Source organism: Amphibalanus amphitrite, unplaced genomic scaffold (assembly GCF_019059575.1).
Source record: "Amphibalanus amphitrite isolate SeventyFive unplaced genomic scaffold, NRLGWU_Aamphi_draft 000062F_arrow, whole genome shotgun sequence".
NCBI classification, from domain to species: domain Eukaryota; kingdom Metazoa; phylum Arthropoda; class Thecostraca; order Balanomorpha; family Balanidae; genus Amphibalanus; species Amphibalanus amphitrite.
The window spans coordinates 1295837-1320057 of record NW_024881558.1 but is presented as its reverse complement, the minus strand read 5'-3'; the positions used below and the strand labels follow the sequence as shown (position 1 = coordinate 1320057).

The window sequence follows — 24221 nt, the reverse complement described above, 5'->3', positions numbered from 1 at the left end:
TTAACGAGTGTCGAAACAGCTATACTCCATGCGATTTCGATCGAGTAAATCTCACGCTCCTTTAGAAAATGATACTGCTAGAGATAGTTCAGCCGCTAAATTCACCAATCCAATTGACGACACATCACCAGCCGTAACTGAGGTGAGATGACCCCGGACCTTAGCCGTGCCCGGCCGCCCACACGGGTCATCGTCTCTGCAGTACTTTTGGTACTTTGCTCGGGTCGGAAGTTGGCACCTTCCGACACATCACCATCGGTAATGGCGCAGAACGTTACATCAGTACGGACAGTAGTTCTGTGGAAGTTTAGCAATGAACAGTCACTCTATCTCGTTTATCATAATGGAAGCCTTTTATGTGGTGAAAATGAAACCATGTGACTGCTGTTGTGAGTGGACTGCTCGAACTTCCATGTTGCCAGAATCCATGTACAAACTTCATCTTTAATGCGACGCTGAAGAGCCCAAGATCAAACCAGTCCAATTCACACCAGTCATAGCAAATTCACCTTTATTTTCATCATGTTCCACACCGGATAGTTTCGCGGACCCTCCATCTATCGAGTGGTGGTCCACTAACATTGGCTAACTGAAACAAAACATTGCCGTGTAACCAATTACCGCGCCATATTAATAGACATTGGGCTAGACATAATGCAATAATACGCCAATATCCTCACATACACATAACTGACTCCGAACCACATAAATAAGCCCATACCTAACATACATGCACATTTAGCCTAAAATGATGGGAAGGTGACTTCAACGATCTTTTACCATTTAGTTTCTACGAGAAAAGGAAATGAACTGAAATCAGAAAAGAGAAATAATGAGGCAGTATATTGGTACTAAAAGAAGAGAATTGAGGGCAAATAAACAGGAATAACTTTAAAGAGGAATAGAGAGCGAACCGTAGAAAAAGACGAATCATATACCATTCGCGCCTAAAAATACAACGGCTGATTGTCGCCATTTGGTCTCGTTCAAGCTATTCAGACACACATACTGCACCTAGCCACCGCTCTCGTGAAGTTCAGTTCCTTCAAACCACACCGCGTGACTGATCAGTGATCACCAGTACCTAGAGCGGCCACAGCTGCTCACACACATCATTCACGATGTGACCGCCATAGCGGGGTCCACCACTGCCCACACCGCTAAGCCGAGGACAGCCCAGCAGCGCCTACATCACTGAAGATGATTGAGACGTTGCTGGACGCTCAGAAGACGGTAAGCAGGGCGAACACGCCGTAGAGCAGGGCGCACGGGTAGCCAACCAGGGGCTGCTGGTGGTCCATGACCAGCGCTGTGACGAACAGCTTGGAGGCCGACAGACTGCACCAGAGGATGGTTAGGCCGGCCAGCGCCATCCCCAGCGCGCCCCTGTCGGAGGGAGGGCCCGGTTAACTAGTGCAGTCACCTGGGGACGCGGGTTACACGTAGACCGGAGAGTGATCCGGGAAAGGCGGAGCAGCTACCGGGGACAGGGGAGTTACCTGGAACACCGCCCAGCTCCCGGGGAGCAAAAAGTTAGATGAGGTCGTCAGCCGGCGAGCTAACAGTAAACAGACTACTCGTGGTCTAGTTCCGCACGCCGCAAAAAAGTTTACCGAGCAAAACAATCGGTTCACGGAGTAAGGTATAAACAGGCACAGCTGACGCTTGACGAGAGAGCCCATAAGGAAGCAGTAGGTTCCTATTAGTTCCACAACATACAACTGAGAACCTCAGGCGACTGTAATTGTAAATATTGTTATTTAGCTGGGACGGTTGCATAGTTATAGAAGACATAATTGAACACCAGCTATTACTTTATTTAATGGGAGCTTTCGAAAGCTATGCAGTTTTCTTCGTCAGCCTTGGTACAAAACACTAAAACAGATCCATATAAAATTAAACAGTTACATTAGACACCACAAAAAGCGAAAATGGCGCATCTGGATATTTTTTTGAAAAAAAAAAAAAATTCTCGCTGTTTCTTTTCGATCGCGCTACCATCAAGCACGTCACACAATAACAATACACGCACATGACAAAATACCACACATTTCAGTCTAACACACGGTAGACATTTGCGACTGGAACACCTGGTTTTGTGTTTAGCGCACGCCCCCTCGCCTTGTCAATGAAAATACCCTCTTTTATCTTCCGTTTTTTCCACTCCCTCTCAAAAGCCAGGATTTTGACCCCCTCCCACGCGATGGAATGTCCCGTCTCTATGACGTGTTTTGAAATACCGGAATGATTTTCGTCCATGTTTCTAATAGCCCGTTTGTGTTCTTTTTCCCTAGTTTTAATGCTTCTTCCCGTTTCCCCGATATACACCTGGTCACACTCGCACTCATACTGGTACACGAGACCGGCATTCTGATGTGGACCCCGTCTATCTTTCGGTTTCACCAAGATACCTCTTAACCCTCGCACGACCAGGCCATTTCTCATAACACGAACGACCAGGGGGGGGGGGGGTTGTTACGACCCCCCCCCCTGGCGTTTCGAAACGGAAGGTCGTAGAGCTTAGCGGAAAAAACCAACGGATTGCTCTCAACGAGATCTCGCGATTGGTGGTATATTTTTTGGTCCTAGGTCAACATTTGACCTACTTTTGACCGGTCAAAGGTCAAATTTTCGGAAAAATAGACTTTTTTCAACTTTCGGCGGCGATTGCGGCAAAACGGTGGGAGATATCGACTTGAAACCTTCACTATCGTGTTCCTTGATCAATTCTCTATCGTTTGGTATGTATTTCGTTTCCCTAGCTCTAAAAATGGCGCGTTGGGAGCGCCGGAAGTCGGCAAGGTCACAGTCGGCGGCAGAAATTCGAAAAATCAAAATTTAAATTTTTGAAATCTGATTGTATTTTTGGATTCGGGAGGTCCATTTGCTCCCTATAGAAGCTAATATTGCTGCATATTCCCATTGAGGTGACAAGAATTAGCAAAATAGTGGTTCGGGCGCTTTTCAAAAATAGTACCGGACGCTGTTCCTCTTGTGACGTCATAGCTCCGTGACCTGACCTGACCCGGTCAAATTTCTTATACCATATGATAGCCAATACTTGCCCCAACATGCATGGGAAGTTTCATCACGATCCATCAACCGATGTCCGTACCACCGGCAGGAAACCTCGGGCGTTGGCACTCAGTTTGTGAAAATCCGGCCGGAGGCTGTACCTCTTATGACGTCATAACTCCGTGACCTGACATGACCCGATCAATTTTTTTTCGGCAAAAGATGCGCAAAGGTTGCCCCAGAGGTTATTGAAAATTTCAGCCCGCTACGACAAGCCGTTTAGCGTGCACTTCGAAAAAACCTCAGGGGGGGGGGTTGATACAACCCCCCCTAGGCGTTCTAGGGTTAAGTTTCGGTCTGGTTTGGTAGCCACTCGGGCGTACGGCTTCAGCGCACGGGTCACCTTCTCCGTTACCCCTTTAACGTAAGGTATGACAACAAGAGGTTTGTCATCAGGCTGATCCCTGGGCCTGGCCTCCCTGTTCCTAACTTTCCTGCGGGTCGCCTGTATGAACCGCTTAGGGTAGTTGTTGGCCCTGAGCACCCTGTTGACATGGTCAGCCTCTACTACTCTATCTATGTGATGGTATCTACTACTACTCTACTCGTATGTGATGGTAAGTAGGATGGATGACGGCTCAGTCAAAACTACAGTACACCGGAAAGCGACCCATACGGACAGCTATCTAAATTTCGACTCGCATCACAGCGCTCAACATAAAGAATCAGTGGTTCGGTCCTTGGTAAGGAGGGAGGAGCAGCTGATAACCAACGACTCGGATAGAGTAGTATGTAGAGGCTGACCATGTCAACAGGGTGCTCAGGGCCAACAACTACCCTAAGCGGTTCATACAGGCGACCCGCAGGAAAGTTAGGAACAGGGAGGCCAGGCCCAGGGATCAGCCTGATGACAAACCTCTTGTTGTCATACCTTACGTTAAAGGGGTAACGGAGAAGGTGACCCGTGCGCTGAAGCCGTACGCCCGAGTGGCTACCAAACCAGACCGAAACTTAAGAGGTATCTTGGTGAAACCGAAAGATAGACGGGGTCCACATCAGAATGCCGGTCTCGTGTACCAGTATGAGTGCGAGTGTGACCAGGTGTATATCGGGGAAACGGGAAGAAGCATTAAAACTAGGGAAAAAGAACACAAACGGGCTATTAGAAACATGGACGAAAATCATTCCGGTATTTCAAAACACGTCATAGAGACGGGACATTCCATCGCGTGGGAGGGGGTCAAAATCCTGGCTTTTGAGAGGGAGTGGAAAAAACGGAAGATAAAAGAGGGTATTTTCATTGACAAGGCGAGGGGGCGTGCGCTAAACACAAAACCAGGTGTTCCAGTCGCAAATGTCTACCGTGTGTTAGACTGAAATGTGTGGTATTTTGTCATGTGCGTGTATTGTCATTGGGCCTGTTCCAGCGCCTCCAGAAGAAATTCTTGACTGGAGGCTCTACCAGAGGTTTTACTGGAGGCGCTGGAACGCAATCTGGAGATTTCTGGAGATTAGCGTCATATATACCAAAAGAATGACGATTGTTCTCTCTTGAAACGCAAAATTTGTTTTCAATTTTAGTTAAACAGATAAATAAAATTATAGCAATGTAATTTTCTTTACATTCAAGTTGTAAAATAATCAGTCAAATGTCCTTTGTTTACATTCGTGATTGTCACATGTGCACCATAATTGTAGACCAGAGCCTCCAGAGAAATTTGGACCTCTCAACTCTCTGGAGGCTACTGGAGGTTTCTGGAGCTTTGGCGAGAGCTTTCTGGAGCTTTCTGGAGGCGCTGGAACGCTCTCTGGAGGATTCTAGAGCTTTCTGGAGCTTTCTGGAGGTTTCTGGAGGCGCTGGAACAGGCCCATTGTGTGACGCGCTTGATGGTAGCGCGACCGAAAAGAAACAGCGAGAATTTTTTTTCAAAAAAAAAAATCCAGATGCGCCATTTTCGTTTTATTGTGGTGTCTAATGTAACTGTTTAATTTTATATGGATCTGTTTTAGTGTTTTGTACCAAGGCTGACGAAGAAAGCTGCATAGCTTTCGAAAGCTCCCATTAAATAAAGTAATAGCTGGTGTTCAATTATGTCTTCTATAACTCAGGCGACTGTGTTGTGCTGTGGAGCAGGGCAGAGGCGGCATCACAGCCCAGTATCGCACCGCAGACCACCGAGATCGGTGCCACTATTCGGACGCCAACCGCAGACCGTCTCTCTCCCTCATACGCCGCCGACTTCATCTCTTTTTACATTAGCGCTGTCGGCGCCGGCGAATTAACCGGCTGCCGACTGAATGGGGCCGCTGCGACGCCAACTCTCTCGCGGGGAGCGGGCTCATCTCACGGCCGGCGGACGGTGGAAAACACCACCGGGTGCCGCTGTCAGAGGACAGCCGATTAGAGCAGACACCTGACGGCAGGAGCCGGGACGGGGATCCGTGGAATGGACCAGGCATGGGATAGAAGAAACTACTACAGTGTGTGGTGCAGCATTATTTAGTAGTCACGAATCTGCAGCGAGCCCGCAATTACTGATTGTCGTTCGACCCGATCAGGGTCACAAGTAATGTTGTCGTTACCCTCGGATGTCCATATGGCTCCGCCAATGAGGCACATTTATTTAACCCGCGCCCTGCTGGGGGTCCTGGATTTCCACGCCCTGCTGGGGGGGGGGGGGGGTGTTTGAACACCCCCCCTTGTAACTCGGCTCCTGGGCCACGTAGCGATACGCGGAAGGCGGCGTTCGAAAGAGCGTCAAAAATAATGACGAAATCACTTCGGCCAATTTTTTGGTCAGGTCAAAGGTCAGGTCACCAGAGGTCATTGAAGGCAAAATTTCGCCGATTTCCAGGTCGAATGTCGAAAATTTCCAAGAAGCCAACGCATAACTCGGGAACCAACAGAGCTACAGCGCCGCGGAAAAGCGCATTCGATAGCCCTATTAACGCCCTTTCTGAGTAATTCTCTCAGATTTGACCTAACGTCAACGGTTTTGCCTGCAGGGGGCAAAAACTGCAAAAATAACCGATTTTTTCGAAAACAGTTTTTCTGCAATAACTTTTGACCCAAGCCTTGTACGAGCTTACTTTTACCGGCATCGTGTTCCTCTCGTCAAGACGCATCGAATGAACTATAACTTGACCTTGAAAGGTCAACTTGAAAATTTGACCTCAGGTCAAGGTCATGACCTGACCGGAAAGGGTCATGTTGCATATCAGTCGATCCGTATCGTCGAGCTGAACACATTTAAGGAGTTTTCATCGCTCTAGCATGCCTCTATCAAAAGTTATTTGCGAAAAACTGTTAGATACCATTCGTGACCTAAGATGACCTCAGGGCATAAACAAGGGTCACGGACACCATTTTCAAGTTCAGTGTGTCTAAACCACTTGTAATTCGGTGTTTGGGAGTGTTTATAATGTCTTTCATCCAAAAGAGGCGCATTTCAATTTTCTCCCATTGACTTATAATGGGGAGGTCGCAAAATTGACCTGACCTTAGGTCATCGATATCAAAATTCTGAGATAAACATTTTGTACATGCTATTGCTCTTAGCAATCGCTGAAAGTTTCAAAGCGATCGGTCACTCGGTGTAGCTATGACAGACATTGAAAGTTTTTATGAGGTGAGGTCACTTCAAGTGACCTGGTGACCTGACCTTGAATGACCTTGGTCTGAAATTTTCACAACATGTGTAGAATTGATGTATGATAAGGTGTACCAAAAACGGCGGCGCTCCGCGCCGCCGTTTTTGAGATATTCGCGAAAAACCACAAGGGGGGGTGGGGGTGTTCAAACACCCCCCCCAGCAGGGCGCGGGTTAATACGTTCCCGGCCAAATACAAAAAGCTAAGAACACAGAGTCACGGTGGACCATCCTGCAGCTAGCTCTGCTCCTTCGGCGGCTCACAGCCGCGGGCCGCGGCGGCTATATTTTCGCGTGTGTCCGGTGGATCAGCGTAGCACAAAGGCGCTGCGCCGGCGGCCAACCCATCGATAACACACCCCATCTAATAAGCGGCCCTTGAGGAGGTCAGCACGCACCGCCGGATATTCGGCCATGGCCGACCGGCGGTCGGTCGGAGCTACTCGGCACGGCGGGCTACTCTGGCTGACGGCGAGGTCATGAGGGCCAGGGCAGTGGACGACAGTAGCTGGGGCACGGAGCACACCGCTGACAGTTACACGGGCATGACGACTGAATGGTCATGGAACAGAACAGGGGACGGCAATCATAACGACCAGGGCATAGGGAACGGCAGTCATGGAGTTAGAGCTCAGCAACTGGACAATCACTGAAACAGAACAAGGGACCGGGAGCCAAACACATACATAAATAATAAACTCATATGCATGCAAGTTCCTCAAAATTAATTTGAGTAAATAATGATAGCTTTTGATCCCAGGTGCATTAGTTCACACAAGTGTTGACTGCATCAGTACAAAGCCGTCGATCGCTGATTACCAACGCTTAGTTGGTTTACTGTGGGGGAAACGGTGGCAGAAGCCAACCAAGGTTATTTCCAATCAACGCCTTCAGTAACATGTGTAAAACCTAGCAAAGACTTGGCAACCTTAATACACTCAGCTGGAGACTGCACGAGTTTTCATTGGGCAGAGCACTAATAAAATGAGCAGCAAACATGAAACAGATACACATATTCAGCATCCCTCATCCCTCCTCCACACACATACTACAGTATAGTGCGTAGCTGGCCGTGTATTTTACGTAACCCTACCACCGCCGACCGAGCTGGGGCGAGCTGGGGCGACCACCAGCTTTCTGCGCGGTAGTAGCCCGGATAGAGCGTCCCAGCTGGCTACTGATCAGAACGAATGTGCAACAGAGATTATGTGGCGCTTCGGCCCCACCTAACGAGCGTATGGGCTTAGCCGGACGGTAGAGCGTGGGCGGAGCATGGGTAGAGGTGGGCAGGAAGTGCGAAAACTATCCATAGGACAGCCTTAAACTTTCAAGGTGATGTCTTACAGGTGTTCCTTATCTGGTCTGACCTTTTGAGTCGTGGGCAAAACTTTGCAACGGATGCATTGCCAAATTTCGAAGTTTAATTGGCTATCTATGCGCGGGCGCGTGTGAGATAAGGAGAGGAAGAGAGAGAGAGAGAGAGAGAGAGAGAGAGAGAGAGAGAGAGAGAGAGAGAGAGAGAGAGAGAGAGAGAGAGAGAGAGAGAGAGAGAGAGAGAGAGAGAGAGAGAGAGAGAGAGAGAGAGAGAGAGAGAGAGAGAGAGAGAGAGAGAGAGGAAGGAGGGGGAGGGGAGGGGAGGGGAGGGGAGGGGAGAGGGAGGGAGATAGAGAGACAAGAAAACGCACTGTTAAAAACATTTGTATCGAATATCTCTCTCTCTCTCTCTCTCTCTCTCTCTCTCTCTCTCTCTCTCTCTCTCTCTCTCTCTCTCTCTTCCCTCATTCCATACCACGCCATCGTTCCGCCAGCCTTCCCCAGATCCCATCATTATGTGGCGGTCATTCGGAGCACACCCCAGACGCCGCTCTTTGTAACTGGTCCCCAGTGTCTGTAGGCGGGCCCAGTGGGTCGGTCACTACCTCCTTCCACTCCACTACACTCCCACTGTCTATAACTGGTCCCCAGTGTCTGTAGGCGGGCCCCGTGGGTCGGTCACTACCTCCTTCCTCTCCACTACACTCCCACTGTCTATAACTGGTCCCCACTGGACTGTAGGCAGGCCCAGTGGGTCGGTCACTACCTCCTTCCTCTCCCCTACACTCCTGCTGTCTACGTATAACTGGTCCCCGGTGTCTGTAAGGACACTGGGTCCCCGATGAGTAAACACGGCCACAAGGGTCTATCTGCAACGCCTCCCTGCTGCAGCCAGTAGCTGGTCCCCGGTGTCTAAGAACGTCCCAGTGGCCCTGCCATGCACCCTCCCCACCGCTGTCTATCTATCTAGTGTCTGTAACTAGTCTGTGTAGCAGTCCCAGTGTCTACAGCATCCTCCCTCGCTGCTGTCGACAGCCACTCACTGCAGCGAGAGGACGATGGAGACGCCGGAGAGGACCACCATCGGTAGCAGGCAGTAGCCCAGCACCGACACCACCACACCCATGCTGACGCCCTGCATCGACATCAGGTTCAGCAGGAAGTACATGGCCACGCAGCCCATCAGGCCGATGCCGTAGATGTAGCCAAAGTGCAGCTTCCCCGTCTGTAAAAAGGAGGACGTGAGTCAGACGATGTGTCAGATTCACCTGACGGTCGCAGGTGACACCGGCAGCTTACAGTGCCTCACAGCAACACAGCAACACAATATCCCTGACTAGCCGGCCGGGTAATTTGGCTGACAAGGCGGAGCTAGTTGGGAAAACACCACATCCGACAAGAACTGCTCAGGCAATGACTTCATCAGATGACGCACAACTGTTGAAAAAATACATATGGCTGGATGGTTTCCTAGTCGCTGTCATGATTAGATCCGGTCAGTATAGGGCAGGGTCGTTATGACTTATGAGATGAATAGATCATGTATTGTGTAAGAACTAAGGGCCAAGCACCGTGTTCCGGTAGAAGTTATAACACGGTTCAGTGTTGTCAGATCGCCACAGATCATTGATCATGAATGATCATACGGATGGGAAGTAATAAAAACCTTATCACACTCAGTATTGATACGGAAACATTATAATTTTACGAGCCTAGCACAACAGCACGATAAAACCGGATACGACTAGCAGCGTGTTTGCCAAATCAAAGTTATGCGAATTTGCGACTTGGCCCAGTCCGAGACGCCGCTGAAAGACGGCGATACATCTCAGAGTTACAGCCCGGGGAGCGCTGCGACTCCATCGGCCGTCCGGCGCACGTAGCAGTCGGAACGACGGCCTCGGCCGCCGGATGGACAGCAGCCAACAGGCAGTGCAGTGAGCGAAGGCTCCAACAACGCCCATCCATCTCCATCGGACGCCGACCGTAACGACGCAAGTTGTGGCCGCCGGAGCCGACGGGCCGGCGGCGCGCCCGAACATCAATCCCAGGCCAGTTTGTTCGCCGGACCTCCAAAGACGCTTTACAGCTTCTTCAGCGTTTCCGCTCCCCTTTCAATTCGATACTTTGCTACACAGTCGCTGACTGGCCGCGCGGTTTTCTTTACATTTATAAAAAAGCTAACGTGCTTTTGTAAAAGGAAAGCCTGGGAGAGAGGAGGAAAGCTTGAGGCATGACAGGTCGTTGGCGGCGATGGTGCACACTCTGCGGCCTCAGACGACCTCCGACAGTGGCCTCGTATGGCGGTAAAGTGGTCACAGCCGGCGGTGATGGCAACAGCGGCACTACTGCAGTCATCACAACACCAGAACGTATACGGCGCGCGCCACGCCGCAATCCTAGCCCGAGTCAGCCATTCACTCCTGAGGAGCTGAGCTAACCAGAACCTCATCGGATGGACGGCCCTGGCCGTCGGCGCGGTTATAACTGGACTGTCATCGAACCCGACAGTGACAACAGTCGGCTAATGGACACTGACATACGAGTACGCTACCTTTCCGCTCAACCGCCTCACCGAAATGTCGTACGTAACCCGAGTGGAAATAAGGTCCTTTTTTAAGTCAGAACTGTTACATAACACATATTCACGAGGACGACACTCCGCATTGATCCAATCAGTTCCATCTGAATGCATTTCAATATATCAATATCCTTTGCATCAATTAATATCGATGAGGTGAGGGCCAGCAGGTCCAAGAGTGCGTTCAAAATTTACCGTCCCCTAATCGACTTCGGTGTGGTCAAAATTGTTTTTACCCCCCAGTTTCAAACAAACTTTATCTTATTTCTACACCATTCGAATGCTGATCAATATAATTAATTTAATTTTACTTGATGCTCTGCTGACCCGACCATTCGACTGCGCGACCTGCCAGGCTGGGCGGGGATCCGGGGCTGGGAGCGAGGGGTCGGGGGGCTGAGGGGTCGGGGCAGGGGGGGGCAGTGCCGGTCGTGGTCGGCCGGCTGACAGAACCGCCGGCCGTCTCGGCCCGCTCTTCAGACGATGCAAACCTAATTAACAGCGCCGCCGACAATGTGCCGACGGGGAGGGTTTCAGGCCGGCCGCCGCGCACATTATAGACCCAGCCCGGCCGGCCGCAGCCGACAGAGCAGAGGTAGCTGCGGCGTCAAATGTGACCTCCCTCCCCCTCCCCCTCCGACCACAGCCATCGCCGGCGGCGACAGACGCTGCGTCTAAATGGCATTTCGACATCAGTCGGCCGAATAGGCCGGCTCTGTGATGGACTGACGCGGCGGGGAAGCGCAGCCCACCACGCCGGCGGCCAGTTTTTCATATTTTCGCACAGAGCGGTCGGCGGCGGCGGCTCTCTGGCGCCGAGCAGCGTCGTTCGGCTTCCGGCGACGATAAAGTCGAGATAGAGCGATGGAGAGGGAGGGAGAGCGGCAGGAGCGCGCAGCCCGGCGACACGGGCTTCGGCGGACTTGTTTAACGGGCTTATCTATTCATTGGTGGGGCGGTTGTTTTGGACGCGTGGTGTGTTCGGCGCCACCAATGCAGTGCAGTGGTGGGAGGAGGTGGCTTCCGCAGTGCCGGCGCGGTTAGAGAGCTGGTCCAAGGCACGGCTAGCCGGTCTCCAGCGGTCATGCGTAGCAGACTTGTAAACGACTCTGAGTTGATTCGTGAATCGACTCAGAATCAAACCATTTTTCGATGAGTCGTGAGTTGATTCGAATCACTTCATCGAGGAACTTGATGAGTCATGAGTTGATTCGAATCGATTAAATTTAGCATCATGAGTCATTTGATGAATCGATTCAAAATTTCCGACTCAAACAAAGAATCGACTCAAAAAAAATTTGAGTCGTTTACAAGTCACCATCAACACCCTAATAATCAATGCTAGATCACTCCCTCAGCTTTAGCCATCACTTAACTCCATATTTCAGACTTACAAGAGCCTCAGAGGCTCAGGCACAGGCGCCTAATGAGCCAAAAGCATTTGGCAGTTGGTAGGTACTTAGTCTTACCAAGCCAAGTGCCTGCTACACTACCTAGGTACCTACATTTTACATGTCAGAAGTCAGAATTGACACCTGCGGCTGCCTCCCCTTCTCCCAGTCCCAATTTGGTCCCAATAATCAATCAACAGCATAAGAATTTGGGCGTCTATAGAGTCAAATACGCCCAAACTACCTATAGCCTATAAACTACCTATAGGCTATGCTATAATATAAATAAACTCACCTAGGTCGGTAAAGCTGGCGTCACCGTCGCCTTCCCGCCAAGGTAGGCCGTAATGACCAAGGTCACGTATGTCAAACTAGTGACAGCTTCAGATCGCAGTTACCGTGCGATCGTACTAACTTACTGCAAATTTGTGCTAACCTGCTGCAGTGGAAAACAAGTAAGTATTATGTCCGTGAAGTTAGCGTCAGCAACAACAACGAATACAGCGTCGGATTCAGAATCGCTCAAAAAACTCATATTCGGTCAATTGGGGGACGGGGAGCAAGAATATGACCTTTATTTGGCCGTAGCTTTTATCCCTTACCCCTTAATCGGCCCTTAAAGGAAGGGGCGCGTCAAAAGTGCCTCAAGGGTTCGTCTGATCGCCAAAATAAGGGTCGCAATCGATTCCCCGGGTTAATATCTAGCCGCAGCCTTGGGTTCCAGATGTGTGCAACTTACCCCTTACCCCTTAATCGGCCCTTAAAGGAAGGGGCGCGTCAAAAGTGCCTCAAGGGTTCGTCTGATCGCCAAAATAAGGGTCGCAATCGATTCTTCGGGTCAATATCTAGCCGCAGCCTCGGGTTCCAGATGTGTGCAACTTACCCCTTACCCCTTAATCGGCCCTTAAAGGAAGGGGCGCGTCAAAAGTGCCTCAAGGGGTTAGGGGTAAGTTGCACACATCTGGAACCCGTGGCTGCGGCTAGATATTGACCCGAGGAATCGATTGCGACCCTTATTTTTGCGATCAGAGGAACCCTTGAGGCACTTTTGACGCGCCCCTTCCTTTAAGGGCCGATTAAGGGGTAAGGGGTAAGTTGCACACATCTGGAACCCGAGACTGCGGCTAGGTATTGACCCGAAGAATCGATTGCGACCCTTATTTTGGCGATCAGACGAACCCTTGAGGCACTTTTGACGCGCCCCTTCCTTTAAGGGCCCATTAAGGGGTAAGGGGTAAGTTGCTCACATCTGGAACCCGAGGCTGCGGCTAGATATTAACCCAAGGAATCGATTGCGACCCTTATTTATGCGATCAGACGAACCCTTGAGGCCCTTTTGACGCGCCCCTTCCTTTAATGGCCGATTAAGGGGTAAGGGGTAAGTTGCACACATCTGGAACCCGAGGCTGCGGCTAGATATTGACCCGAAGAATCGATTGCGACCCTTATTTTGGCGATCAGACGAACCCTTAAGGCACTTTTGACGCGCCCCTTCCTTTAAGGGCCGATTAAGGGGTAAGGGGTAAGTTGCACACATCTGGAACCCAAGGCTGCGGCTAGATATTAACCCGGGGAATCGATTGCGACCCTTATTTTGGCGATCAGACGAACCCTTGAGGCAATTTTGACGCGCCCCTTCCTTTAAGGGCCGATTAAGGGGTAAGGGGTAAAAGCTAGGGCCAAATAAAGGTCATATTCTTGCTCCCCGTCCCCCAATTTACCGAATATGAGTTTTTTGAGCGATTCTGAATCCGACGCTGTATTCGTTGTTGTTGCTGACGCTAACTTCACGGACATAATACTTACTTGTTTTCCACTGCAGCAGGTTAGCACAAATTTGCAGTAAGTTAGTACGATCGCACGGTAACTGCGATCTGAAGCTGCCACTAGTTTGACATACGTGACCTTGGTCATTATGGCCTACCTTGGCGGGAAGGCGACGGTGACGCCAGCTTTACCGATTCAATGAGTCTCAACTCAAGATCATATCTGATTCTGAGGCCTGAGCCACCCATGCAAGGTCATGGCCTCCTCGTTTGCTCCTCGTGGCCCATGGAGTCCCTGCTGATGCTGAATGTGTCACAGGTGGGATTAATCCTATTTTTGAGGTTGTACTGTTTGAATAATTTTATGTGATAAGTAAGAAGTAGTAACATTTGTTTCATTATCATGTAGAAAAAGTTTGATTAAAAAAAACATGAATGCCTCTCGGAACTTGTGCTTTTGAATTTTCAAAAAGACTTTCTAGGTAATAATAAGAGATAGGTTACTATGCTACTCCTTAGTCCTCACTTATATTATAATTGTCTCTCAGAGTTACTTACAAATTTATCTGATATTGCACTGTTGACTGTTGAGTGTTGAAGATAGGTAGGTGTAAGGTAGGTACCTATGTACCTAGTCCTACTAGGTACTGCTGCTTGAATCTTTGGTCAAGGCTACTATGCTGCTTAATACAATTGTGGTATGCGGCATATTCATTTTATCATAGCTTTGAGTCAAATAATCAACAAATGCCTATAGTGAGTCATGGGTTGAATGAAATAAGTTCAATAAAAATGTCGTGTGAGTCATGAGTTGATTTGAATCGATTCATCAAAATGTGAGTCATGAGTTGATTCGAATCATTCCGTTGGCTAGTTGCTCGAGTCATGAGTTGATTCGAATCATTTTATCGAGGAACTTGATGAGTCATGAGTTGATTCGAATCAATTAAATTTAACATCATGAGTCGTTTGATGAATCGATTCAAATTTCCAGACTCAAACAAAGAATCGACTCAAAAAAATTTTGAGTCGTTTACAAGTCTGATGCGTAGTGCCATACCCGGTCTTGGATGGACCCGTGATGTCACGGCGGACAACACTGCAGTGTCAGAGCCACTTTTTTACAGCAATAAGGTGACAATGATCGTCCAGTGATAATTCAAGCAGTTTCTGACAGTTTCATTTCGTCTGAACAGTTTTTATCAAACTGGTTCTTGGTAGTGCTGTGGTGTAACAGAAAGTCGCTGACTAACTCGTGGTATCACTCACGGCTAGTCTATGAGATTATTGTAGCCATAATTAACAAGATCTCTGACAACACTGTGGTGTCAACTCACAACCACTTTCTGACAGAACCATGGTGTCATAGCTAGTCTCTGACAACGCTGCGGTGTCACAGCTGGCTTCTGACAGCACTGCGGTGTCACAGTTAGTCTCTGATAGCCCTGCGGTGTCTCTGACAGCACCGCGGTGTCACAGCTGGTTTCTGACAACCCTGCGGTGTCACAGGCTGTCTCTGACAGCATGCAGTCCTCCAGCAGGCCTACGGTGTCACAGCTGGTTTCTGACAGACCTGCGTTTCCAGCAGGCCGGTCTCTTGACGTTCGTGCGGCAGTTCGGTCGCCGTCACCGCCACCAGGCTCGTAATAAGGCGGTCTCATTAAATTCGCTCGCTCCACTTTAGCAGTGTGAAGCTAATTAGCATAAACGCGACGGCAAATGAACAGTTTGCGGTCGCGGCGACAGCCGGCAGTCCGGGACACTTGGTTACCGGTAATATAGTGGACCAGGTACAGTGCGGAGATTGGCGGTGGCAATGAGGAACAATAGACGGCCTGACAGAGCTCCTGGCGTTGATGGACCGAGTGTTGCCGTGCTCCAGAGGTAGCTGACCACTGCAACACTGCCAGCAAAACACCTACTCTGCTTCAAGGGCTTACCGGTCAGCACGGGCTTATCTCTAGAATATCTGCAAGAAGATCACGGCAAGATCTCGTTGCCAATTAAAGGTATCGATAATTGCGAGGATGTGTCCCTGATATCATAGAGATCTAAGATATAAGACCTCTAATAATGCCTGCTATCCACGTGTGCTACCGGTCCCACCGCGGCCCCGTTCCAGTGTCGGCTATACGTCAGACGTCAGGGCAGCAGCGAGTGACACAATCCCTCACCCCGGCACCCCCTCTCCGACCACTCCACGGTCTGGCTGAGATACGGAGGTCCACCAAACTGCGCCGGCAAGCGCCGCCTTACGTAAAAGAAGTTAACAGCGCCTTCAGCAAACTTAATTCAAGTAACTTACTTCAGTTCAGCAAGAATATGCGGCGCATGAACCTACTCCACGCTTTAACTCCTTCGACGAATTTTGCTCTAAAAAATCGACGCAGAAATGGGAGCGAAAGCAGGCTTTAGTTTTTGGACACGGTCCTTCATTTACATTCTACCAGCCAGACCGTTTGAAATGCAAATTTAAGTCCTCTTTAATCAGCATGATGAAATAAATTTTACGCTGGTAATGGCGTGCCCACGGTCAAAGTGGGAAATCAGAACTACTTTAGAGCCGCTTAAGATGCCCATTATGTCGTTAAGATACTTTAAAGATGTAGGTTAACAGACCTTTACGGCATTGTAACACACACTAGGTTAGGATCATCTTACGACTGCCATTCATGAGTCAATATCCAACACAAAAGACGCCGCACTGTGGGACTGGCTGGCAGACCACATCCACCCATAGTCGAGCTGCGCCCACCGGCAGCGGGACACCAGCCCGGCACGGCACTAGCCTGCCGCCGCAGACCACCACAGGTCCGCTCGTCGCCGAGGCCCAACATAACTCTCGGCAGCAGCCAGATTCATCACGGTCGCGGCGTCGTGACGGACGGCCGCCTAGCATCGTGACCGACGGACGGCAGTTAGCGGCGGCATTCGTCGGCGGCGACGCACCTAATGGCGGCGATCGACGACGGGCGGCGGGGGAGACGGGCGTACGAAGAGGGAGGGGAGGGAGTGTCTGCTCTCAGCAGCTCGCAGTCGGTCGGTCGGTTGGAAGGGGTAAACGGACCTACATCTACATACGTAGGTCCCCCCCCCCCAATGTCCGCCCCCACGACCAGCAGTCATATTACACATGAAATAAACTTTTATGATGGAAATGAATGTTAAGCAATTGAGTATCTATAGCCAACAGTAGACAGACAACAGACAACAGACAGTGCGAGCCAACAGACATGAGGACTGAAGAGCCTCCAGTGTCTGCCCGACAGCCTACAGCATGATAAGGTGGGGTAGCGGCCCTACAGAAAGGATCGCGAAAGGAAAGGATCTTTGTACTGACCAACCTGAACTAACGTCTCACGGCGCTTTACGTGCCTTTATACCGACAGCTGGTTCAAGCACACACTTAACTCGCATACATCAATCGAAAACATCACAGCGCAGCAGAATAAGATATCGTTATAGTATGCTAACGCGGCCTGGAATTAATTTGGCGCTAAGCCATTTCTCGGCAATAAATGAGCAACGCATTTCATATGGCGGTCCGCAGAGACCACATGCTTCTGGGGCGGCTCACATCCTGTTTGAAATTCACAGCGCCGCGCTTAGCATGTAACACTATTGCAGATGAATGGTATTGTGTGGAAGCCTGCTTAGTGGAGCCGCCTGGTTCATGACAGTTCCAGCGAAACAGGGCTGCAAGACAGTGGGCGTTGCCGAGACCCGAGACGGCGGCATCAGGCATCAGCAATGACACTGGAGTGGGCCGTCTGATAAATAAAACGACCGCATTCCCAGTCGCATTTGCAGTCGCACTCCGTGATGTCGTGGAGAGGAGAGGTTACTGGCGAAAGGAAGGACCAGACTGTGACCTTGTGGCAAGTAGAACTGGTATAAAGAAGCAACAACCATCCTGATGCAGAGCTGTCGGTGTCGCGGTGACCGGTTCTAGGATCACCCCCCTCCGCGGGTCAGGGCCGGTCAGCTGTTGCCCGCGCGCCGGTCGCGGTCGGCCCGGGTCACCCGAGATCGGCGACTGTCTGGGCGCGCGGCGCGGCTGATTAAAATCGATACGGGCGCCGGGAGACGGCCGGCGCCGATCGGCGGCCTCCCGGCGGCATCCGGAGGGCGGCGAGAGGACACCGCGCCGCCCGCACTGGCGGCCATCCATTCGGGCACAATTTCCGCGCCGGTGCCGAGCCGCGCACTGGCCGGCCGACGGCAATTTCCGGACGGTGCGGCCGGGGAACAGACCTGACCGGGGCACCCACCGGCCAACGGATCAGCCACCACTGGCACCCACTGGCCAAAGGATCACCCCCCCCCCCCAACCGGCACCCACTGCCGGGGGCCGACCTGACCGGGGCACCCACCGGCCAACGGATCACCCCCAACCGGCACCCAAAGGCCAACGGATCAGCCACCGCTGGCACCCACAGGCCAACGAATCACCCCCGACCCGCACCCACTAGCTAATGAATCACCTCCAGCCGGCTCCCAACCGGCACCCATTGTCAGGGGACAGACCAGACCGGCACCCACTGCACCGGCGCGGCGGAGGGAAGACCTGACCCGCACCCACTGCACTGGCGGAGGGAAGACCTGACCCGCACCCACTGCCGGGGGAGTCAGGGACCAACCTGACCTAGGCACCCACTGCCGGGGACCGACCTAACCAGCACCCAGTTCCAGCTAATTGATCTGACCGGAGCACCCACCAATGACGGACCAAACTGCTGGCAAGCCCTGCTGACGGATGACTGACAGGTCCACTGACAGCTGTCCGTCAGATCCATCCCATCTGTCAGCCACGTCAGGCCGTCAGCGGTGACCTCGGGGCCTTACCGGAGCTCAAACTGCCATGTCTGGAGAATGCAGTAGCGACACCGGGACTGATGAAAAATGAGGCGCCGCGGCTGGACTCAAGAGGGGACGGACGGAGTTCATAGTAGCCATATATAGTCCACAGCAGTCGGACATGAGCAGCAGGGGATTCCACGGCGGACTGGGCGGAGAGACAGGAGATATTTAATTGAATCTGAAGCCGGAAAGGAAAGGAAAGTCACAAGAATAGGTCAATTTGTAATCCAATTCTTGTGTTACATTTTTACAGCCTTCCCTGATTCAGTGATTTGGTCCGTTCGGCAGCGGTCGTGGACTTTGTCCGGCGGCCGAGTGGCCAGTTTTGTAGTTGCCGAGCGGCAGCAGAACCCAGCTCATTAACAATGCAGCCCAGCAGAGTGGAAGCAGAGACGATAGCAGCCAATGCACTGGGTCACTGTAGAACAGTGAACTGGCGAAGGAAATTGAAGCCGGACCCATGGAACGGTCTGCCAATGGTCAGTCCAATCGAACGAGACACAACGCCCGGCTGGTGTCTGGAAAAATGACGGCCTGCTGTCAAAACTATGGTCATTAGAGAGACAAGTCGTCACATTCTTCTCGTATAATCACTTGGTGCACTTAAACTTGAACTTCTGTATCCCTTAGGATGCAGTTAGGGCCATTCCAAAACAATGTAGACTGCAGAGGGATGGGAAGTTAGTTATCCACTACTTATGTACAGACCTCGCGAACAATTTATCTAACTTCCTTGTTGTTGTCAGTGATCTGAAGTGGGCGGCGGTGTGCGGGCCCACCCGCGGCGAGGGTGTTAATGCCTTCATAACGCGCTGGCGACGCCGGAATGAGACGCTCATAATCTCATAAGCCGTCCGGAGCAGCCAGCAAACACGCTCAGTCCAAGGTAAACAGGCGAGAGACATCAGACGCGGGCCGGGTCACGGCGCCGGCCGCGGCCGGGCGAGGCGGAGCGCCACGACTGCGGACGGTCGCCGTGACCGTCCATAGACATACAGCAGTCCCCTGTCGTGTCCCTCAGCCACCCAGTCCCTGACCGTGCTCCTCCGACCCACTGACAGCGATCCTCCAATCCCTGATCGTAGTTCCCCACCAGAACAATGCACATGCTCCTCCGTCCACTAACCGTACTCCCTCGTCCTCTGGCAGTGCCCCTCTGTCTCCCTGGCCGTGCTCTTTCAGTGACCATCCCCGCGGCCGTGCATTTCACCAGAAGCCCGGTAAAACACCCGACCGGATCCGCCGCGAAGCAGCTCATCCACTTACTTCCCATTTTACCTCTGAATTCAGCCTTAACCAAGACAGAAAGCCAGCGCATACTATTGTCGTAGGCTTTTTAAGAAGATTAAGAAACAAACCCTAGTCGACTGCAGGAACGAGCAAAGCCCAGGCAAATAAAGATACTAGACTTTAATGTATTGCCCGCTAGTTCTAGATAACCGAGTTTTCTTTTACATGCCAACATACTAGGACCCTAATGCTGTTGACTCGTCCAAGCTTCCCCTTGCCGGCGACTTTTACAAACAGCAGCCGTTCCGCGCTGTCGGCTGTGCAGACGGTGGTCACCGATCCCAGCAGCAATAAATGAGCTGTTGATGCCCGTGTGTACACACTCGGAGAAGTAGCAGCTGGGACCTGGCCGGCCGGCACCAGCTGGGTACGATGGGGTGCGGAGCCGGGGTGGGGGATAGGGAGGGGAGGGACGGGAGGACACCGAGGGGTGGGAGAGGGGAGGGACGAGAACGCAGAAGGGATTAGCTGGCCGGGATCAGCTGGAATCTGAGTGGAGAGGGTGATAATTAAGTAGCCAGTGAATAATTGAGAGACAAGGGAAGGGGAGAACCGGGAAAACCAGGGAAGGGTGCTCTGGGCGGACGGAACACTAGGGAAGAAAAGAAATACGACGAAGGACATGCAAAGAAATAGGGAGATAATGAAAAGCAACAAGGAAGGAGACGTTGAATGTGGTGGAATGTGGATGGGGCTAGGTGCTGAACGAAGCAAGAAAAAAGCGGGAACAAGGTCAGAAAATCCGGAAGAGAATAGTGCTGATAATCTGCTCCTCGTCTCTACCACGTGATTTACGAGTTGCAAGACGAGTGTATCGCTAAACTGCCCTTCACATACCATTTACCCATTACCGTCCCCGCTGGCCCGAGCAAGAAGCAACTCGAACATGGACTCAATCCATTCGCATAATCCGCCACCCGCGACATCAGGTCTCATCTCGAGTTTGACTTGCGGTTTAGCGCCACTTATACTCCAACATTTTGTCGACCACCCACACATCGTGGGGACGGACCAAAGTTGTTCATCCGCATCCCTCGTACCCCAAGTGTAGAAGTTTCCAGCATTGTTCCGCCTCATCTCAGCAGATGGTTTAAAGTCATCATGTCCCACTCGTGTTGGCGTGACTCAGTGACCTTTGGCGCGACCTCGTGTTGAACTGGCCTCAAGATAAGTAGTGGTGAGAATTCCACCACCGGCAAAACTGATAAAGAAAGAGAAGAAAAAGAGAGGAGAGTGGGAGAAAAAGAGAGATAGGGAAGGAAAAAAAATAGGGTGGGAGAAAGAGGAAAAAAGAGGGAAGAAAACATAGAAATGGGGTAAGAGAGAGAGAGAGAGAGAGAGAGAGAGAGAGAGAGAGAGAGAGAGAGAGAGAGAGAGAGAGAGAGAGAGAGAGAGAGAGAGAGAGAGAGAGAGAGAGAGAGAGAGAGAGAGAGAGAGAGAGGCCCCGCAGCAGCTGTAGGAAGGCTCAGGCTATCTGCACGCCAGCAGCGGCCGCCGGGATCTGCCCGACAATCCTGGTGGGTCCGGGTGGAGGCCACCTTCCATCGCCCTCGGACAGCGCCCGCAATCCGCCCGGTGGAGGCGACTTTCCATCGCCATCGGACAGGGTCAATTCCGGACCGGCGATCCCGCGACCCCATCCCGAGCATCGCGGACAAAACGGAACGCCGGAAAGTTCGAGCACCTTGCAATTCATAACAACGAGATATGTGTTACGAAAAATATGCTCGTATGAATTTAGAATTAAAGATGAAAGTAAATACGTGGGCAGCTTTCAGTGATCATCCTAAGCCCGCTTAACACTTATCAGCTGTTTGAATCAAATGCAGTGAAAATTCTCGAATTCACATCATATAGTTATGGAATTAAAGTCATCTCGTTGTTTACCTTATTGTTCATTAATAAGCTTTACTTTGTAACAATCACGTGAATGATGACTTTTGCGATACAACACGACATGTCAATCCTCCCACGCTTCAAACCTCAAAACATCACACGAAGTTTCCTCTAAATACGTCGTCCCTCCTAGCAGACGGGGTGAGAAGCGGCACGGTGATGGCAGTCTCACCAGCTTCCGCTGAGCGTTCCCCGTTTATTCCGAATGGCACGGGCTATATGGGGCGGGCCGGATCGGCGCTTAGCCAGCACTATCTGCGCGCGGCGCGGCCTCCGAGACCGGCAGTTACTCGTGGGCCTCAGCACTTCGGCGCCGCCTGGGAGCCACAAAGTTGGGCGAAAACAAAACCCAGTCGACCAGAAGCCGGAGATGCAAGGTCAGCACTGCTCACAAACGGTAAGAATGGAAAGGAGCGCGGTTTGAATACGTCAAGAACCGTTGAATTGGAGCGGAGTACGGCTGGAAAATATCACAAACTGTGCTCACAGATAGGTTATTGGTTAACTTAGCTCACCAGTTAGTAGCAGGACGAGGTGAGGTTCTCTGTCCTTACAGAAAGAGTGCCACAGTGCTCATATAGCATCACACAACCACCAGCGCAAGCACGGTCAGAGCAGCGAGGCCAATGGATGCCAAACCTCGCGCTTCTTCCAGACACACCAAGCGATGGCTGCGAAGTGAGGCACCATCAATCGCCTACGCCCATGCCTCTGTCATAAAACATCGTAAGCACCAAACACGGATTAGCAAATCTTCATAAATAATCTTCAGTCATCGGTGTTCTTTAACACTATTTCCTATATCCATGTAGTGCACCATCAGATGAATCCATCGGCCCATTCGGACCGGCAGCGGCGGCTCCAAGAATCCCGCTCCCCAGCCCGTCGGTAGCTGCGGTTTCTCGGGGCTGTGGTAAATCCAAGAGTCCGCTCCCCCACCCCGTCCGTAGCTGCAGTTTCTCAGGGCTGTGGTAAATCCAAGAGTCCGCTCCCCCCACCCCATCGTCAGTGGCGTCGGCGCGCCCTCCCCCGGCCGTCGTATCCCGGACCCTTTATGGCAGGTGGTAAAATCGCCGTCGGCACCCGCGAGACGCCGTCGGCCAGAAAACGTCGACCGGAGGCGGCAAACAAAATTAGCGCGCCGCCCGGCCCCGGCGACGGTTTACGGCCGCGGCTCCTTCGAGCGGCGCCAGCGGCGCATACATGAGCGGCGCGTCACCTATACCGACACCGAACGCTCTAATTAACAGAGCGAGCAGTGCGCCCGACGCACAAACACACTGCCAATGGGGCCGCCCCGTGGCACTATGGTTGGAAACGGCCTCACGGATGGCCGTGGGCAATTTCGGAATATATGTATATTTGGGGTGTCATTCTGTTGGAAATTGATGAAATGTTTTGAATTGGGCAGAAGAAATTATTTAGTTGCGCATTTAGTCTCCATTATTGTACGTGGAATCGGGAGTTTCTGAGAGTGGCTTTTTTGGTGCGCCGTCAAAGGTTTAAACAACCGCGCTGGTCATAGCATGTGGAGTACCTCCATGACGTTGTAAAACTGGATTATTATATATCAAAATAATCCTTGATATGTTGGCTATCGAGTGGAGTGACTCTTTTTCCCATGCGTGTTCAAAATCAGGAACGGCATTGCATTCTGTTTGCAGTGTCATCACAGCAATATTTGCAAAATTACGTTTATGTTTCATTGGACATACAAAAAGTTCTCCATCGACCTCCATTGAGCTTTTTGGCAGAATAAGTCTCTGTTCAATTCTGCGTAAGGGGAACGTAAAAGCAGACTGCGCACTTGTGCGCAAAATCGTCCGTGAAGCTTCATCTCCCGAGGCGTACCTACCCGTCGCTTCGTTAGCACCAGGTCGGCTCGTCAGTCTTGCAATCGCTTATCCTTATAAATGATGGTAATAAGCAGGGTTGCGGAGTCGTGGTGGCGCCAAATCCGACTCCGACTACGACTCCGACTCCTGATTCGTTGCCATGACTCCGGCCGACTCTGTCTCCGACTCCGGACCCCTGCCAGTGTTTCGGAGTCGTGATGGACCTGTTCCGATTCGGACCGACTCCGACTTCCACTGCGGGCTCCTGACCGACCCCGACTCCGACTCCGACTCCTGGCTCGTTGCCACGACTCTGGGCGACTCTGGCTCCGACTCCGACTCTGACTCCGACTCTGACTTCGACTCCGCACCCCTCGTAAGAAGTAACTGCTCGCCGCTGCACCTGGAGTATGGATATCGTGCAAACGTGTATGGATATCCTGGAGTATGGATATGGATATCCACCGACAGAGCAGACATACAGACATGCTGTAAACGCCATTACACTGCCAATACCATGGCAAATCAAATGGCTATCTATGGTTTTTGATCATCGTTCTACATTTCCCAAAATCTTGAACTGAATGTTGGCAATTTCTCGTGACTACTTCACGACCATGATG

General features: G+C 51.3%; 1 protein-coding gene across 3 annotated transcripts in view; it reads right to left on the bottom strand.

Annotated features, from left to right (window-relative positions):
• Positions 1–497: 497 nt before the first annotated feature.
• The window catches only part of LOC122378583 (protein YIPF5-like), a 118978-nt gene continuing 95254 nt past the window's right edge, over positions 498–24221 (bottom strand). For all 3 annotated transcript variants that reach the window (XM_043359817.1, XM_043359818.1, XM_043359819.1), the window contains exons 6-7: positions 9023–9204; positions 498–1386 (exon numbers count right to left, since the gene is read on the bottom strand). In XM_043359817.1, coding sequence (XP_043215752.1) covers positions 1224–1386; positions 9023–9204 — 345 coding nt within the window. In that variant the 3' untranslated portion in view covers positions 498–1223. The remainder of the gene's footprint in view (positions 1387–9022; positions 9205–24221) is intronic.